We start from the raw sequence: 19,260 nt of genomic DNA, 5'->3' as shown, positions 1-19,260 counted from the left end.
AGATGGATCACTTGAGGTCAGGAGTTCGAGATCACCCTGGCCAACTTGGTGAAACATTGTCTCTAGTAAAAACACAAAAATCAGCCAGGCATGGTGGTGGGCACCTGTAGTCCCAACTATTCAGGAGGCTGAGGCAGGAGAATCACTTGAACCCGGGAGGCAGAGGTTGCGATGAGCTGAGATTGCGCCACTGCAGTCCAGCCTGGACGATGGAGCAAGACTGTATCTAATAATAATAATAATAATAATAATTAATCTTGGCAACTCTAGGGACCTCCTGTGAATGGAATCATGCAATGTTTTTGTCCCTTTTGCATCTGGCTTCTTTCACTTAGCATAACATTGCTCCACCTCATTTTTTGGCTCTCCCAGGATTTTTTTTTTTTTGGAGACAGAGTCCTGCTCTATCCCCCAGGCTGGAGTACAGTGGCATGATCTCTGCTCACTGCAACCTCCGCCTCCCAGGTTCAAGCGATTCTCCTGCCTCAGCCTTCCAAGTAGCTGGGATTACAAATGTGCACCACCATGCCCGGCTAATTTTTGTATTTTTAGTAGAGATGGGGTTTTGCCATGTTGGCCACTCTGGTCTCTTAACTCCTGACTTCAAGTGATCCACCCACCTCAGCCTCCCAAAGTGTTGGGATTACAAGCGTGAGCTACCACGCCCGGCCTCTCCCAGGATTTCAAGTTAGGCGCCCTGCACTTTGGGCAGAGATTGACATTGTGAATCCGTCTCCTGGCCACGCAGTATGTTTGTTTATTTCATGTGAATTTATTGCCAAATTTAAAAAGAAAAATCAAGAGACTGACATAGCAACTGGCATTTCCTCTCGCTCGGTTCCCCACTCATGAGTTCAAGCCCTGGCTCTGGCATGGTTTTTATGTTTTCTGTGGTCTGAGCTGGCCACACCCTGGTCTGGGGATGCTGTTGGCCGTGCTGATGACCGAGTGTCTCATGCAACCAGCCCTGTCTATGTTACTCTTTGCCTGCGTCCAGCATTTGGTCACCGTTCTGTACTAAAGTTGAATGTTGCCTGTGGGCCTCATGAAGTCACTGTATATGGCAAAACAAATTTAAGGCTGGGCATAGTGGCTCACGCTTATAATCCCAGCTATGCGAGAGGCTGAGGTGGAAGGATTCCTTGAGCTCTGGAGTTCAGGAGCAGCCTGGATAATATAACAAGACCCTGTCACAAAGAAGAAAAAAAAAAAACCAACAACCTTTTTATCCATTAAAGGGAATTCAAATTAATTGGTCTTCAGAGTTGGCGCCCCGGGGGACAGGAAGGGGAAGCCCCGAGGAAATGCTGACACAGAAGGCACGCATGGGCTGGGCGGTGCTGCTCAGCCTGTAATCCCAGCACTTTGGAAGGCAGATCACTTGAGCTCAGGAGTTCAAGACCAGCCTGGGCAACATAGTGAAACCCCATCTCTACAAAAATTACAGAAAATTAGCCGGACACAGTGGCATGTGCCTTTACTGCCTGCCACTCGGTGGCTGAGGCAGGAGAATCACTTGAACTCCGGAGGCACAGGTTACAGTGAGCCGAGATCGCATCACTGCATTCAAGCTTGGGTGAAGGGAGTGAAACCCTGTCTTAAAAAGCAGCCTGGGGGGACCTGAGTGGATTCCAAGACATTGGTGGCTACACGAAAAGGAAACGACTTTTATTCCACGCCGTGACTGGCAGTCCAGGACCTCAGCGTCCAGGAAGTCACCTTTGTCCTCAGACCAACCTGGGTGGGTGTTTTGTTTTGTTGTCTTTTGTTTTGTTTCGTTTTTTTAGTCAGGATGTGTTTTTTTTTTTTAATTTTTTTTTTTATTTTCAAGAAGGAGTCTCGCTCTGTCACCCAGGCTAGAGTGCAGTGGTGTGATCTCGGCTCACTGCAACCTCTGCCTCCCTGGTTCAAGCAATTCTCCTGCCTCAGCCTCCCTAGTAGCTGGGATTACAGTCATCCCCACCCCACCACGCCCAGCTAATTTTTGTATTTTTAGTAGAGATAGGGTTTCACCATGTTGGCCAGGCTGGTCTTGAACTCCTGACCTCATGATCTGCCTGCCTCAGCCTCCCAGAGTGCTGGGATTGCAGGCATCAGCCACTGTGCCCAGCAGCGAAGACGTGTTTTTATCTGATTTATTTTTATTTATTTATTTTTTTAAGAGGCAGAGTCTTGCTCTGTTGCCCAGGCTGGAGTGCAATGGCATGATCTCTGCTCACTGCAACCTCCGCCTCCCAGGTTCAAGCAATTCTCCTGCTTCAGCCTCCTAAGTAGCTAGAATGACAGGTGTGCACCACCACGCCCGACTAAAGTAGAGACAGGGTTTCACCATGTTAGCCAGGCTGGTCTCGAACTTCTGATCTCAGGTGATCCGCCCGCCTCGGCCTCCCAAAGTGCTGGGATTACAGGCGTGAGCCACTGTGCCTGGCCGAACCTTATTTTTAGAGATCACTCAGGCTCGAGCCAGGAATATAGGACCACAGGGTTGTCACTTGTCCCTGACTAACTGCTGGGCAGGCACCAAACAGCTTGGAACTGCATTCTGCCACCTGCTCAAGGGGTGATCTTGGCAGCTCTGCGCCTCAGTTTCCTCATCTGTAATAATCCGACTTCCCTTCGAGGGCAAGGAAGACTGGCTGTGGTAAAACAAAAATCAGCCCTGTTACAGCTCCTGGCCCAGGGTGTATGACCCGCAGGGCAGGAGCTATCAGGCTGTGGTGGTTTGGCTTTTATGACCAAGAGCAGACACCCCATTTCCTGTCCCTCCAGGCCTCCCACAAGTTACTGCCGAATCGTCCTCGTCACCCCCGGGGTCCAAAGTAGCCTCCCTTACACAGCCTGAGAAGACCACAGGCCGAGAGCCTGCCCGGGACACCACCCACAGGGAGCCCACCAGGCAAGCAGCCTCCCGAGAGACCGAGGAGGCCGGGGGCGCCGGTAAGTGGTGGGTGGCTGCCAAGAGGGATGGGGCACCCAGATGGCACCGGCTTGGAGTCTGGCCCTGAAGGATTCTCACAACACCTCCTCTGTTCTCCCCTCCAGGCGGGCCCCCAGCAGGCGTGCGATCTATCATGAAACGGAAAGAGGAGGTTGCAGACCCCACGGCCCACCGGAGGAGCCTCCAGTTTGTGGGGGTCAACGGCGGGTGAGAGGAGAAGACCCCCACTCCCCCCACACTTCCTGCCCCTCCTCCATTCATCCATGCACGAGAGCCTCCTAATTTCCTCATTCCAAGCCCCTTGCTTTGGTTAATTCGTTTAATCAAACCACAATACAGAGATGAGGAAACTGAGGCACGGGGAGGCTGAGCGCGTTGCTGGAGCTCACTCAGTGACCCAGGAGTCAGCCCCAGGTGCCCTGGCTCAAGAACTCAAGGTGTGCTGGCCGGGCGCGGTGGCTCAAGCCTGTAATCCCAGCACTTTGGGAGGCCGAGACGGGCGGATCACGAGGCCAGGAGATCGAGACCATCCTGGCTAACACAGTGAAACCCCGTCTCTACTAAAAAAAAATACAAAAAACTAGCCGGGCGAGGTGGCAGGCGCCTGTAGTCCCAGCTACTCGGGAGGCTGAGGCAGGAGAATGACGTAAACCCGGGAGGCGGAGCTTGCAGTGAGCTGAGATCCGGCCACTGTACTCCAGCCCGGGCGACAGAGTGAGACTCCGTCTCAAAAAAAAAAAAAAAAAAAAAAAAAAGAACTCAAGGTGTAACCACTGCACAGCTCTACCCTACAGAAGGTGCCGGACTCCGCTTCCTGCCCTAATAGAGCTCCTGGTCCAGTGGGCAGCTGGGCACCGATGGGTGGTTGGAGCCACTCATCAGGTTGTGGTTGGAGCCATGATGGGGAACACTCAGGTGGTACCGGGCCTCAGGAAAGACACAGGTGGCCCTAGGGGAGTCCCAGAAGGAGGAGACGCGGGTGCTGTGGGAGAAGTAGGAGCTAGCAAGGCGAAGAGAGAGGGCACGAGGAGGGCTCTCCTGGCAGGGGCATAGCGTGGGTAAAGGCTCAGAGGCAGGAAAGCAGAGTGACATGAGAGGTGGGAGGCGCAGGGAGTGATGGTTGGTTTGGGGCCTTGAATGCCGAGCCTAGAAGCTTGATTAGGTTTTGTCCAGAGCCAGCAAGAAACACGAGAGAGCCCTATTTGCAGTGGAACAGGAGGTCTGAATCACCTGTGTTTAATAGGGTTAGAAGTGGCCAGGCACAGTGGCTCACATCTGTCCTCCCAGCACTTTGGGAGGCTGAGGCGTATAGATAACTTGAGTTCAGGAGTTTGAGACCAGCCTAGCCAACATGGTGAAATTCCATCTCTGTTAAAAATACAAAAAATAGTTGGGTGTGGTGGGTGCCTATAGTCTCAGCTACTTGGGAGGCTGAGGCAGGAGAATCGCTTGAACCCAGGAGACAGAGGTTGCAGTGAACCGAGATTGCACCATTGCACTCCAGCCCGGGTGACAGAGCGACACTCCATCTCAAAAAAAAAGAGGCTAGGCTGGGCGCGGTGGCTCAAGCCTGTAATCCCAGCACTTTGGGAGGCCGAGACGGGCGGATCATGAGGTCAGGAGATCGAGACCATCCTGGCTAACACGGTGAAACCCCGTCTCTACTAAAAAATACAAAAAACTAGCCGGGCGAAATGGCGGGCGCCTGTAGTCCCAGCTACTCGGGAGGCTGAGGCAGGAGAATGGCGTGAACCCGAGAGGAGGAGCTTGCAGTGAGCTGAGATCCGGCCACTGCACTCCAGCCTGGGTGACAGAGCAAGACTCCGTCTCAAAAAAAAAAAAAAAAAAAAAAAAGAGGCTAGAGGCGGCTGTGCGCAATGGCTCACACCTTTAATCCCAGCATTTTGGGATGCTGAGGCAGGCGGATCGCCTGAGCTCAGGAGTTTGCAATCAGCCTGGCCAACATGGCGAAACCCTGTCTCTACTAAAAGAACACAAAAATTAGCTGAGCACAGTGGTGCGAACCTGTAGTCCCAGCTATTTGGGAGGCTCAGGCAGAAGAATCACTTGAACCCAGGAGGCAGAGGTTTCAGTGAGCCAAGATCACACCACTACAGTCCAGCCTGGGCAAAAGTCAGACCCTATCTTAAAAAGGCTGGAGATATGGCTGGGTGCAGTGGCTCACACCTGTAATCCCAACACTTTGGGAGGCCGAGGTGGGCAGATCACTTGCATTCAGAAGTTCGAGACCAGGCTGGCCAAATAGTGAAACTCTGTCTCTACTAAAAATACAAAAATTAGCCATGCGTGATGGCAGGCGCCTGTAATCCCAGCTACCCGGGAGGCTGAGGCAGGAGAATTGCTTGAACCCAGGAGGTGGAGGGGTGGAGATTGCAGTGAGCGCCACTGCACTCCAGCCTGGGCAACAGAGCAGGACTCTGTCTCAAAAAAAAAAGAGGGTGGGTATGCTAGAAGTGTCGAAGGGCAGCAGGTGAAAAGCAGTGCCCCTCCCCCCAAGCATGATCACAATCACTGCTAATGTTTATTGAGCGCTTACTGTATACCAGTTGCTGTAAACTACATGGCACAGCCCCAGAATGTCAACACTGCCATTGAACAGATGGGGAAGCTGAGGCCCACAGAGGTCAGGTCACCGGATTCCTGCCTTCCTTTCCCACCATTTCTCATCCCATCTGCAGCGTCTCCCCTGCCCCGCTTGTACCTCCCCAGGTATGAGTCATCGTCGGAGGACTCCAGCACGGCAGAGAATATCTCAGACAACGACAGCACAGAGAACGAGGCCCCAGAGCCAAGGGAGAGGGTTCCGAGTGTGGCCGAAGCCCCCCAGCTCAGGCCTGCAGGGACGGCTGTGGCCAAGACTAGCCGGCAGGAATGCCAGCTATCTCGAGAATCTCAGCACATACCCACTGCTGAGGGGGCATCAGGATCAAACACGGAGGAGGAGATCAGGTCCGTTTTCTGGGTGGGAGGGATTCAGGCAGGGCTGGGGGTGGATGACCTCTGCCTCAAACCCCACCATTCAAGACCTTCGAAGGACCTTCCTATCAGTCATGCATACTTTAGTCTGAATTAGCAAACAAGCACTTGCCCCTTCTGGGCATCTGAAGTTCTGGAGGCTTTGCTAAAGGGCCTGGTGGAAGTATTTTGGGCTGCCGGGGTTAGGATTTGGGGGGCCAGCCAAAGTTTTTTTGTTTTTTTTGTGGGTTTTTTTGTTTTTTTGTTTTTGTTTTTGTTTTTGTTTTTGAGATGGAGTCTGGCTCTGTCGCCCAGGCTGGAGTACAGTGGCCGGATCTCAGCTCACTGCAAGCTCCACCTCCCGGGTTTACGCCATTCTCCTGCCTCAGCCTCCCAAGTAGCTGGGACTACAGGTGCCCGCCACCTCGCCCGGCTAGTTTTTTGTATTTTTTAGTAGAGACGGGGTTTCACCGTGTTAGCCAGGATGGTCTTGATCTCCTGACCTCATGATCCGCCCGTCTCGGCCTCCCAAAGTGCTGGGGTTACAGGCTTGAGCCACCGCGCCCGGCTAGCCAGCCAAAGTTTATCCTGAAGTCACCCACCTACTTTGGGACGTTTCCTCTACCTGCCTGTTCTATTTATGTCTCTTTTTCATTCCCCTGGTGAAAAAATTTGCCCTTGGGAAGTATTTTCCATCTGCCAATGGGCATTTGGAATAAACTTTGGCTTGGTGTCCACTCTCCCTTGGGGGTCTGCGTGTTCCCCACATCTGCCCCTTGGGGTGCAATGTAAATGTGTGTCCTCGGTGAAGGAGGGTCTGAGATGCCACCATTCAGGTGACCCTAGTGTGAGTGACGTGGTACAGAATGTCAAGTCCCTTCCCAGGCACCACAGCGGGATGTGAGGATTTTGGGGGAGAATGCAGGGGGCTGGGGGCTTACTTAGTCCCCTGCTTTGTCTGTTCCTGGCAGGATGGAGCTAAGCCCTGATCTCATCTCAGCCTGCTTGGCCCTGGAAAAGTACCTGGACAATCCCAACGCCCTCACGGAGCGGGAGCTGGTACGATCCCCACCCACACTCCTACCTCCACCCCACCCATGGCCTCTTCTCTTCCTCAGTGACTTCCTGCTTCTGCCTAGTGGGGACCCTGAGACCCAAGCCCAGAGCTTGGGGGTGGGTGGTGCTCAAGTAATGGGCCTCGGAGAGAGGCGAGGGAGATAGGGAGGACGAACACTCACTGGCCAACCCTGGCCTTAGGTTGCTGTTCTTCCTGGGGGCTTCAGGGGCGGGGCATCCAGATTTCCCTTTTGGGGCACCTACACTTGACTTTGGAGATTATAACCAGGGCCGGGCGTGGTGGCTCATGCCTGTCATCCTGTTGCTTTGGGAGGCCAAGGCAGGAGGATCACTTGAGGCCAGGAGTTCAAGACCAGCCTGGGCAACACAGTGAGACCCCATTTCTATAAACAAATTATTTTATTTATTTATTTATTTATTTATTTGAGATGGAGTCTTGCTCTGTCACCCAGGCTGGAGTGCAGTGGCGCAATCTTGGCTCACTGCAACCTCCGCCTCCCAGGTTCAAGCAATTCTCCTGCCTCAGCCTCCCAAGTAGCTGGGACTACAGGAGTGTGCCACCACGTCTGGTTAATTTTCTCATATTTTGAGTAGAGACAGGGTTTCACCATGTTGGGCAGGATGGTCTCAAACTCATGACCTCAAGTGATCCGCCTGCCTTAGCCTCCCAAAGTGCTGGGATTACAGGCGTGAACCACTGCATTCAGCCTCTACAAATTCTTTTAAAAATTAGCCGGGCATAGTGGTGCATGTCTGTGGTCCCAGGTACTTGGGAGGCAGAGACGAGAGGATGGCTTGAGCCTAGGAGGTTGAGGCTGCGGTGAGTCCTGATCATGTCACTGCACTCCAGCCTAGGCAACAGAACGAGACTCTGTCTCACACACAAAAAAAAGAGAGAGAGAGACAGAGTAATTATATCCAGGGTGGAGGTGCTCACACCTTCCTCGGGGAACATGTTGGGGATTGCAAAGTCCACACCCCACTCCAAGGGTCTTTTTTTTTTTTTTTTTTTTGAGACAGAGTCTCGCTCTGTCGCCCAGGCTGGGGTGCAGTGGCCGGATCTCAGCTCACTGCAAGCTCCGCCTCCTGGGTTTAGGCCATTCTCCTGCCTCAGCCTCCCGAGTAGCTGGGACTACAGGCGCCCGCCACCTCGCCCGGCTAGTTTTTTGTATTTTTTAGTAGAGACGGGGTTTCACCGTGTTAGCCAGGATGGTCTCGATCTCCTGACCTCGTGATCCACCCGTCTCGGCCTCCCAAAGTGCTGGGATTACAGGCTTGAGCCACTGCGCCCGGCCACTCCAAGGGTCTTATTGGGACAGAGATGTCTATACTTCCCTCTGGGAGCGCTTGCACTTCCCTTGAGATCCTTTTCCAGGACAAGGGCACCACGCTTTGCTTCAGGGGGGCCCGTCTGGGGTTGGGGGTATCCCAGTGGGCCTCCCCTGCCCTCATGTCCTCTCCCACCTGACTTGCCTACAGAAAGTGGCCTACACCACAGTGCTGCAGGAGTGGCTGCGCCTGGCCTGCCGCAGCGATGCACACGCCGAGCTGGTGCGGCGGCACCTGGTCACGTTCCGGGCCATGTCTGCGCGGCTGCTGGACTACGTGGTCAACATCGCCGACAGCAACGGCAACACGGCGCTGCACTACTCCGTGTCTCATGCCAACTTCCCCGTGGTGCAGCAGCTGCTCGATAGCGGTGAGCCCAGCGGGGAGGACAAGGCGACTCTAAAGCAGCCGGCTGTCCGCCATGCCCAGTCTGATAGGGAAGATGCTGCCCTCCCCGTCTGGTGGGGAAGATGATGGAGGAGTCGCGGCCTTCTCAGTATAATAGAGGGAACACCTCTCTCCCAGTCCACCTTCCACTCAGATGTGGAGGGACACCAGCCTTCCAGTTTGATAGAGGAGGCAGCGCCTTCCCAGTTCAGTGGTGGGGGTATATGGCACTCCCAGTCTGATGGAGGAGATGCTGCCTTCCCAGTCTGATAGAGGAGATGCCACCCTTCCAGTCTGATGGGGGGAGACACCACCTGCCTAGTTTAATGGAGGAGACACCTTCCCAGTAGGGGGAATGTGGCCCTCCCAATCTGATAGAGGAGAGGCTGCCTTCCCAGTCTAATAGTGGAGACACTGCCCTCCTAGTCTAATGAGTGAGACACCACCTTCCCAGTCTAACGAGGGAAACATAACTCTCCTAGTCTGATAGCAGAGACTCCACCCTCCTGGTCTTATGCGGGAGATGCTGTCCTCCCAGTCTGATGGAGGAGACACTGCCTCCCCAGTCTGGTGGGGGAGGCACGGGCCCTACCTTTAGCCAGCGTAATGGAAAAGGCAGAAATGATGTTAGGGAAAACATGTGGCCCTCCAGCATCCCCAAACACGCCTGCATGATGGAGGCGACATCTCTGGAGCCCTGGTCTAAGAGAAGGATGCGTCCTCAAGTCTTGGGCTTAGAAAGAAGATGTGGCCCTCAGTTTGGCAGGAAGAAACTTGCCCTTCCCTCTTCGATTGGGGGAGACAGCCTCCCAGGCTGATGAAGGACTCAGGGCCCACAATCTGATGGGGGAGACATGGGCCAGTCTGAGGGTAAATGGCTGTTCCAAAATTAACGGGGGAGACCCAGTTCCTATTCTCAGCCCTAAATATAGATGCCAGCATCGGGGCCCCAAATCTGATGGAGGAGGGACCGTCTCCAACTTTAGGAGCCCCTGGTGTAATGGGGTGACCCAATGGAGATGGAGGCCTCTGGGGTAGAGTGGGGTCCTCTGAGAAAAGGGAGGGATTAGGGCATGCCTAGACTGATGGAGGAGACATGATACCCACGTTGCTTGGGGCAGTCCACTAGCACAGATGCCTGGTCTGAGGGTTCACACCACCCCTCTTAGGTGTCTGCAAGGTGGACAAACAGAACCGTGCTGGCTACAGCCCTATTATGCTCACCGCTCTGGCCACCCTGAAGACCCAGGACGACATCGAGACTGTCCTTCAGCTCTTCCGGCTCGGTGACGTCAATGCCAAAGCCAGCCAGGTATGGGACCCCCTGCTGCTGCAGAACCAGGCTGTTCTTCCTACTTTATGACATCCCGGCTGAGTGACAGGCCCAAACCCAGGTGGTCTAGCTCCAGAGCCCTGCTCTTCATGGCCAGGCTGTCTCTGACACAGGACCTTCTTGTGGAAACTGGAAGGAGTGGAGGATATGGGGGTCCTTACCTTTCTTAATATGACCCCGTCCCACATCCTGCTGGACAGTTCATTGAGCAGCAGCTGGGTTCCCTGGGCTGGACACTGGGGATTCAAACAGTGAACAAGCAGGCATGGTCTCCTGAAGCTCACTAACTAGCCCGTGCTTCAAGCCATAAGCATTTCAGGGAGCACCGGGAGTTGAGCCAGTTTGGACTCAGGGCTGCAGGAAACCACCAGGGGAGTTTAAGCCGAAGTGGCGTGGCCTGATTCCTGGTCTGAGCGCACTCTTTGGCTGTGTGTTGGGAAGCAGAAACAGGTACTGTGCAGGTGACTGGGGGGGCTTATGGACAGGTGTGTGGGCAAAAGAGCAGGGAAGCCAGGACCCACTGGGGACAGTGAGGAGGAGAGGGATTGCCAACAGCCTGAAGATAGCAAAGGAACAAAAGAGGGAGCTGTGACAGGCCATAACAGGCATAACCCTGCTTTATCTTTATTGATTTAATTTTGTTTTAATTTCCAAGAGATTTTTTTAGTGGCTTCATTTTCAAAAAATTAAGTCCGGGCGCCGTGGCTCATGCCTATAATCCCAGCACTGTGGGAGGCCAAGGTGGGTGGATCATCTGAGGTTAGGAGTTCGAGACCAGCCTGACCAACATGGTGAAACCCTGTCTTTATTAAAATATAAAACAATTAGCTGGGCATGGTGGCACGTGCGTATAATCCCAGCCACTCGGGAGGCTGAGGCAGGAGAATTGCTTGAACCTGGGAAGTGGAAGTTGCAGTAAGCTGAGATCACACCACTGTACCCCAGCCTGAGCTACAGAGTGAGACTCTGTCTCAAAAAAAAAAAAAAAAAAAAATTGGCCAGGCGCGGTGGCTTACGCCTGTAATCCCAGCGCTTTGGGAGGCCGAGGTAGGCGGATCACAAGGTCAGTAGTTCGAGACCAGTCTGACCAACATGGTGAAACCCCATCTCTACTAAAAAAAAAAAAATACAAAAATTAGCTGGGTGTGGTGGCATGCACCTGTAATCCCAGCTACTCAAGGCAGGAGAATCGCTTGAACCAGGAGGCAGAGGTTGCAGTGAGCCAAGATCGCGCCACTGCACTCCAGCCTGGGTGACAGAGCAAGACTCCATCTCAAAAAAAAAAAAAAAAAAAAAATTAAGGTGAGGCTCACCAAGGTGACTCATGCCTGTAACCCCAGCACTTTGGGAAAACAAAGCGGGAGAATTGCTTCAGGTCAGGAGTTCGAGACCAGCCTGAGGAACCTAGAGACGCTCCCCCCCGCATACCTCCTCTCTATTAAAAAAAAAAGAAAAGAAGGTGAAATTCACAAAACATAAGATTTACCCCCTTTATTTCTAACTTTTTATTTTATTTTATTTCTATTTTTTATTTTTTGAGACAGGGTCTCACTTTGTCACCCAGGCTGGAGTGCAGTGGTACAATCACAGCTCGCTGCAGCCTTGACCTCTCATGATCAAACAGTCCTCCCACCTCAGGCCACCAAGTAGCTGGGACTACAAGCATGCATGTGGCACCATGCCCAGCTAATTTTTTTTTTTTTTTTTTAAGAGATGGGGTTTTGCCAAGTTGCCCAGGCTGTATTTTATTTATTTTTTTGCTAGAGATGTGGTCTCGCTCTGTTGCCCAGGCTGATCTCTAACTCCTGGCGTCAAGCAGTCCTCCCACCTCGGCCTCCCAAAGTGCCAGGATTACAGGCGTAAGCCACAGTGCCCAGAAGGTTAGGCTGGGCACAGTGGCTCACGCCTGTAATCCCGGCACTTTGGGAGGCCGAGGCTGGTGGATCACGAGGTGAAGAAATCGAGACCATCCTGGCCAACATGGTGAAACTCCATCTCTACTAAAAATACAAAAATTAGGTGGGCGTAGTGGCATACGCCTATCATCTCAGCTACTCAGGAGGCTGAGGCAGGAGAGTTGCTTGAACCCAGGAGGCGGAGGTTGCAGTGAGCTGAGATTGCGCCACTGCACTCCAGCCTGGCGAAAGAGCGAGACTCTGTCTCCAAAAAAAAAAAATAATTAACCCTTTTAAAGTGAACAGTTAGGCTGGGCAACATGGCAAAACCCTATCTGTACAAAAAATACAAAAATCAGCCAGGCATTGTGGTGCATGCCAACAGTCTCAGCTACTCAGGAGGCTGAGGTGGGAGGATCACCTGAGCCTGGGGAGGTCGAGGCTGTACCAAGCTGCAATCATGCCTCTGCATGCCAACCTGGGCAACAGAGCAAGACCCGGTCTCTAAAATAAAGCAAAAGAAAACCAAAAGCCCTACTGGCGTGAAATACATTCACCCTGTTGTGCAACCAACACCTCCATCTAGTTCCAGAACGTTCTCTTCACCCCCAAAGGAAACCTGTATTCATCCTCATTTCCTCTGCCCCCACTTCTCCCAGCCTCTGGCAACCCCTCATCTGCTTTCTGTCTCTATGGATTGATTACTCCCCTGGTGGTGGGAGGGTTGTTTGAGATTCAGGGGGAGAGGAGCGAGTTGAGGGTACATTTCACCATCAGAGTATGTGGGAGCTACAGCAGGTTCTAGAGCAGGGGGTGACCTGCTCTGGGGCCTGCATGAGCCATAATCCTGTCCCTTGCCCTCCCCAGGCAGGACAGACGGCCCTGATGCTGGCAGTCAGCCACGGGCGGGTGGACGTTGTCAAAGCCCTGCTGGCCTGTGAGGCAGACATCAATGTGCAAGATGATGATGGCTCCACGGCCCTCATGTGCGCCTGTGAGCACGGCCACAAGGAGATTGCAGGGCTGCTGCTGGCTGTACCCAGCTGTGACATCTCACTCACAGATCGCGTGAGTCTCCAACCAGGTGTACCCCGGGGAGGGCGGGAGCACAGCGTGGGGACGTCATTCATAGCACTGGATACTTTGCAGGATGGGAGCACAGCTCTGATGGTGGCCTTGGACGCAGGGCAGAGTGAGATTGCGTCCATGCTGTATTCCCGCATGAACATCAAATGCTCGGTGAGTCTCAACCCGGCTGGGGAGGCGTGGGGTGGGTGGGGCTCTGAGAGGAAAGAGATTTGTTTTTCTTTTTGTTTTTGAGACGGAGTCTCACTCTCGCCCAGGCTGGAGCGCAGTGGCACGATCTGGGCTCACTGCAACCTCCGCCTCCCAGCTTCAAGCGATTCTGCTGCCTCAGCCTCCTGAGTAGCTGGGATTACAGGCATGCACCACCACGCCCAGCTAATTTTTGTATTTTTAGTAGAGATGGGGTTCCACCATGTTGATCAGGCTGGTCTCGAACTCCTGACCTCATGATCTGCCCACCTCAGCCTCCCAAAGTGCTAGGATTACAGGCATGAGCCACTGCGCCCAGCCTTGTTTTTGTTTCGAGACTGAGTCTTACTCTGTCACCCAGGCTGGAGTGCAGTGGCACAATTTTAGTTTATTGCAGCCTCCACTTCCTGGGCTCAAGTGATCCTTTCACCTCAGCCTCCTGAGTAGCTGGGACTACAGGTGCTCACCACCACACCTGGCTGAGTTGTTTTGTTTTGTTTTGAAACAAAGTCTTGCTCTATCACCCAGGCTGGAGTACAGTGGCGCAGTCTTGGCTCACTGCAACCTGTATCTCCCAGGTTCGAGCAACTCTCCTCCCTCAGCCTCCAGAGTAGCTGGGATTACAGGTACACACCACCATGCCCAGCTAATTTTTGTGTTCTTAGTAGAGATGGGATTTCACTGTGTTGGCCACGCTGGTCTTGAACTCCTGAGCTCAAGTGATCTGCCCGCCTCTGCCTCCCAAAGTGCTGGGATTACAGGAGTGAGCCACCGCACCCGGCCATTTTTTTTCTATTCTTTGTGGAGGCTGGGTCTCACTCTGTTGCCCAGGCTGGTCTTGAAATCCTGGGCTCAAGCCATGCTTCCTCCTCGGCCTCCGAAAGCGCTGGGATTACAGGGGTCAGCCACTGCGCCTGGCCAGAGGAGACGGATGTTTATGAAGAGCTGATTGTGCACGGGGTCCATGCTAAGGATAAAGTCAGGATATGGTCAGCTGCTTGCTGAACCTTCATAGTGCCCCAGTGAGGAAATTAGTCACAGAGAGGCTTCATGGCCATGGTTGGCACAGCAGTATCCACGCCTGGGTCTGTCTGGTTCCAAATGCGTAACTTAGTCATCATTCACTCATTTGAAAAATATTTATTGAGTGCCTGCTGTGTGTTAGGCCCAGTTCTGGGTAGTCCCCAGTGGTCACAGCACTGATCAAAACAGAAAACAGTATCCACCCTTGTGGAGTGGGCATTCTGGTAAGAGATACAATCAGGCTGGGTGTGGTGGCTCACGTCTATAATCCCAGCATCTTGGGGGGCTGAGGCGGGAGGACTGCTTGACCCCAGGAGTTTGAGACCAGCCTGGGCAACATAGGGAGACCCTGTCTCTGCAAAAATACAAAAATGAGGCCAGGTGCGGTGGCTCACGCCTGTAATCCCAGCACTCTGGGAGGCTGAGGCGGGCGGATCACAAGGTCAGGAGATTGAGACCATCCTGGCTAACACGGTGAAACCCCGTCTCTACTAAAAAATACAAAAAAAAAGTTAGCTGGGCATGGTGGCGGGTGCCTGTAGTCCCAGCTACTCGGGAGGCTGAGGCAGGAGAATGGCGTGAACCCGGGAGGTGGAGCTTGCAGTGAGCCGAGATGGCGCCACTGCACTCCAGCCTGGGCGACAGAGCGAGACTCCGTCTCAAAAAATAATAATAATAATACAAAAATGAGTGGGTGTGTTGGTGTATGCCTGTACTCCCAGCTACTCGGGAGGCTGAGGCAGGAGGATCACTTGAACCCAGGAGGTGAAGGCTGCAGTGAGCCGTGGTTGCATCACTATATGGTGACAGAGTGCCACCTTGTCTGGAAAAAAAAAAAAAAAAGAGGCCGGGCATGGTGGCTCATGCCTGTAATCCCAGCACTTTGGGTGGCCAAGGCAGGCGGATCATTTGAGGTAAGGGGTTCAAGACTAGCCTGGCCAACATGGTGAAACTCCATCTCTACTAAAAAAGTACAAAATATTAGCTGGGTGTGGTGGCACATGCCTTTAATCCCAGCTATTCTGGAGGCTGAGGTGGGAGAATCACTTGAACCTGGGAGGCGGAGGGTGCAGTGAGCCAGAGATCATGCCATTGGGTGACAAGAGCAAAACTCTGTCTCAAAACAAACAAACAAAAAAACCCAAGGGACGTGGGATGGCAAGTGATGGGGAAGCTATTGGAGGCCCTCAGAGAAGAGATGACATTTGAGTCAACACTTGGAGAAGTTAGGGAGTGAATCATATGGTCTTCCAGGTAGCAGGAACAGGCAGTGCAAAGGCCCTGAGGCAGAGGTGTGCCTGATGTGTTTAAGGAGCATTCAGGCCAGACTCAGTGGTTCACGCCTGTAATCCCAGCACTTTGGGATGCCATGGCGGGCGGATCACCTGAGGTCAGGAGTTTGAGACCAGCCTGGCCAACATGGTGAAACCCTATCTCTACTAAAAATACAAAAATTAGCTGGGCATGGTGGTGGGCGCCTGTAATCCCAGCCACTCAGGAGGCTGAGGCATGAGAATTGCTTGAACCTGGGAGGTGCAGGTTACAGTGAGATGAGATCACGCCACTGCACTCCAGCCTGGGTGACAGAGCGAGACTCCGTCTCAAAAAAAAAAAAAAAAAAAAAATTAGCTGGACGTGGTGGTGATGCCTATAGTTCCAGCTACTTGGAAGGCTAAGGCGGGAGGATTGCTTGAGCCCAGGTGGTCGAGGCTGCTGTGAGCTATGATTGGACCACTACACTCCAGCCTGGTGACAGAGCAAGACCCTGTCTTTAATAAAAAAAAATCTAGGCCAGGCACAGTGTCTCACGCCTGTAATCCCAACACTTTGGGAGGCCGAGGTAGGCGGATCACCAGGAGTTCAAGACCAGCCTGACCAACGTGGAGAAACCCCGTCTTTACTGAAAATACAAAATTAGCCGGACGTGGTGGCGCATGCCTATAATCCCAGCTATCCCAGCTACTAAGGAGGCTGAGGCAGGAGAATCACTTGAACCCAGGAGGTGGAGGTTGCAGTGAGCCAAGATCACACCATTGCACTCCAGCTTAGGCAACAAGAGTAAAACTGTCTCGAAAAAGAAAAAGAAAAAAAAAGCCAAAGTCCTCTCCAAAGTCCACCAGGCCCTGCACAACCACCCTCACCTTCCCCACGACTGTTTCTCTCCCCCTTCAGCCACACTGGCCTTATTGCCACGACCCCTCTGCACTTACCCCAGGGCCTTTGCATGTGCTGTTTCCGCTGCCTGGAATGCCCTTCCCTGCTTGCTGGTCCCTTGATGCCATTCACAGTCAGCTGAGACCTCACCCTCCCTGAGCAGCCACTGTCCACCCTCATTCCTTTGCATCCCTCACCCCTGGTGAACATCTTCGACCACAGTTATGAGTTTGTTTCTTCAAGGCGGTGCCCCTAGAGTGCCACCTCCTTGGGGCCAGGGGCCATGCCTCCCTCTTGCTCACCCACCCTATCTACCAGGCCAGCCACCACGTCGGCGCCTCGGGGGATTGGAAAGGATCCCAAACAAAAAGAATTCTGCTTCTCGTTTCAGTTTGCCCCGATGTCAGATGACGAGAGCCCTACATCATCCTCGGCAGAAGAGTAGCTGTGAGGGAGGCGGGGGCCACCAGCCCCGGAGCAAACCGTCCCTTGTCCCCGTCTCCTCCCTGTTCCCATTCCTCCCTGGCCCACCCCACTCACACTCCCCAAGGCCCATGGCTGAAAGGCAAGCGAGCTTTCCCTCTGCTTCCCTGGGGGAGCCCCGACCGGCCACAGGACTCCAGCTCCAAGCGGGTTTTCTTGGCTCCCCGGATCAAAGCGGCCGCAGCGCAGACCGAAGCAAAATTCTTGTATACATTGGCGCCAGGGCTGATGCTGGGGTGTGGGTTTTATGAAGAACATTGAGAACAATCAGCTGGTAATTATGGATGGAGGAAGAGGGAGAGGAAAAAAATATTGTATTTTTGAATCCGTGTTGCAGGAGGGGGCGGGAATCTTAGGATTTGTTGCCAGATTTGAAAGTCACTGGAACTTGCATATTTTCATTTTAATCCTAAGTGTTATTACGCACCAGTTTGGGGTTCACCCTTCATCCCTCACATTTAATTGTCTGATATAGAATAGTGTTATGCCCACTGCCCCCCTCTAGACGGCTTTGTTAGGGGAATTTTCTTCCGGTTGTTTCACGAGACAGATCCTGGCCTTGTCACCCAGGACAGAAAACTCAGTCTTTTCACCCTCATTCAAATGAAGGGACTCAGGACAAGTTCTGTGACTTAACAGGGAACCAATTCACAATGAGAAATTACCAGCCAGGCGTGGTGACTCACATCTGTACTCCCAGCACTTTGGGAGGGCAAGGCAAGAGCTTGAGCCTAGACATTCAAGACCATAGCAACATAGCAAGACCCATCTCTACAAGAAATGTGAAAATTAGCCAGGCGTGGTGGTGCGCACCTGTAGTCCCAGCTACTTGGGAGGCTGAGCCCTGGAGGTCGAGGCTGCAGTGAGCTGTGCCATTGCACTTCAGCCTAGGTGACACAGCGAGACCCTGTCTCCAGAAAAAAAAAAAAAAAAAATTACCCAGAAACCCCTCCCTTCCCCACATGGAGGTCTTGGCAAATGTTAATTTTCCTAGAAAATCCTTCAGACCTGGAGACGAAGAAAAGAATCTGGCTCTCAGGGTGACTTCTGTGTCCCCCCGCCAGGCCCCGGAGTATGGTCACAGGGCCGTCCTGTTCCTCCCTGGGACTCCAGAATTTCTCTCCTCAAAGGAAAGAAAACAGGGCATGTGCTTGTTGGCAAAACGCAGGGCCAGCTCCCAAGAACCCCATGTGTGCACGATTAAAAGTTGGCCGTTCCCAGGCCTCCCGGCGCAAACTTAAAGAGACAGGGCTTTGCTGAAAACCAAACATGGGCCAGCTGGCCTTTTTAACAACCTAGAGGCTTTCCGGAGCTGCCTGGAACAGAGCCTGCGGGAAACAGAGCTTGCCAGAGACGCTCACAGTTTCCTTCGTGGCCTGTTTTGGTCCCCCAAGAATCTCCACATCATTTTCTTTCTTGTGCCTTTTCCTTGGTGAGCAACAGAAAGGGAAGGGTTCCAAGCCTCTAAAAATGTGCCTTGTGATCAGGAGTGTGCTCCAAACCAAATATGTGCGCTGCCCTTTCGAGGCCAGTGAGCTCAGCCCCCAAGGCTTTAAAAGCCACATTTCAGCAAGAGAAAGCGCCGAGAGCTCGCAGGTTCATTAAAGAAGGCAAAGCACTGGTTTCTCTCCTTAGAAAAGTAGGTTTCTTGGCTTGATGTAGATTGGCTTGCTTTGATTTTTAGTGAAGGGAATGTACGTAAAACAAAATAGGGCTTGGCTGGTCAAAGGAGACAGGAAGGAAGAAAGGAAGGATGGATGGATGGATAGATGGATGGATGGATGGTATTTTCATGTAAATTGCAGAGAAAACAAAACCAAAGCTGATTGGAAACAATGAGTTGCTGGTGTCTGAGGGGAAAGGACGCAGTTTTGGGCAGCTTTGAGAAGCGGTACAAGAGTGCTGTGCCTGTGTGTCCATCCCTGGAGCCAGCCAGTGCATTTATTTTAAACTCTTAGAAGCAACTTCTTGGCCCAGGAATGCGAGACCCCTGAGGTGGGTCCACGCGTCTCTCTACGCTTCCTTCTCTCCGTGGGATACCGGGCTCGTGCCTCTGTGCCCATTCTCTTCTCACGCGTATCCATGAGTTTTAATTTCACTTTCTGATCACGGTACGTCCATAAAGCCAGTATTACACTTAATTGAAGTATTCTTTTTTGTAATCGTTTTTTTAGAAGGTAAACAAATTTAATAAAGCTACCAATAATGTTGATGGTTCTGTGTCTTTTCTTTTTTCACTCTGCTCCCTTTTAAGCTTTAAGATAGACATCTTTCCTTTTTTTTTTTTTTTTTTTTTTGAGACAGAGTTTTGCTTCTTGTCACCCAGCCTGGAGTGCAGTGGCGCGATCTTGGCTCAATGCAACCTCTGCCTCCTGGATTCAAGCAATTCT

At 52.6% G+C, this 19,260-nt stretch overlaps 1 protein-coding gene across 21 annotated transcripts in view; it reads left to right on the top strand.

Moving 5' to 3' along the window:
* Positions 1 to 19,082, top strand: part of KANK2 (KN motif and ankyrin repeat domains 2) — a 36,380-nt gene extending 17,298 nt beyond the window's left edge. For 5 of the 21 annotated variants that reach the window (XM_015122929.3, XM_077977377.1, XM_015122927.3 and 2 more), the window contains 9 exons: positions 2,770 to 2,937; positions 3,043 to 3,145; positions 5,669 to 5,908; positions 6,886 to 6,973; positions 8,471 to 8,690; positions 9,877 to 10,019; positions 12,803 to 13,003; positions 13,085 to 13,174; positions 16,779 to 19,082. In XM_015122929.3, the coding sequence (XP_014978415.3) occupies positions 2,770 to 2,937; positions 3,043 to 3,145; positions 5,669 to 5,908; positions 6,886 to 6,973; positions 8,471 to 8,690; positions 9,877 to 10,019; positions 12,803 to 13,003; positions 13,085 to 13,174; positions 16,779 to 16,832 (1,307 nt within the window). In that variant the 3' untranslated portion in view covers positions 16,833 to 19,082. Of the gene's footprint in view, positions 1 to 2,745; positions 2,942 to 3,007; positions 3,146 to 5,668; positions 5,909 to 6,885; positions 7,032 to 8,423; positions 8,691 to 9,876; positions 10,020 to 12,802; positions 13,004 to 13,084; positions 13,377 to 14,781; positions 15,077 to 15,218; positions 15,688 to 16,778 lie in introns of those variants that run through there. The other 16 variants (XM_028838720.2, XM_077977376.1, XM_028838719.2 and 13 more) reach the window with 9 other exon arrangements.
* Positions 19,083 to 19,260: the final 178 nt, after the last annotated feature.

This window comes from Macaca mulatta, chromosome 19, assembly GCF_049350105.2.
Source record: "Macaca mulatta isolate MMU2019108-1 chromosome 19, T2T-MMU8v2.0, whole genome shotgun sequence".
Lineage (NCBI taxonomy): Eukaryota > Metazoa > Chordata > Mammalia > Primates > Cercopithecidae > Macaca > Macaca mulatta.
This window is presented reverse-complemented; position numbering and strand designations above follow the sequence as displayed.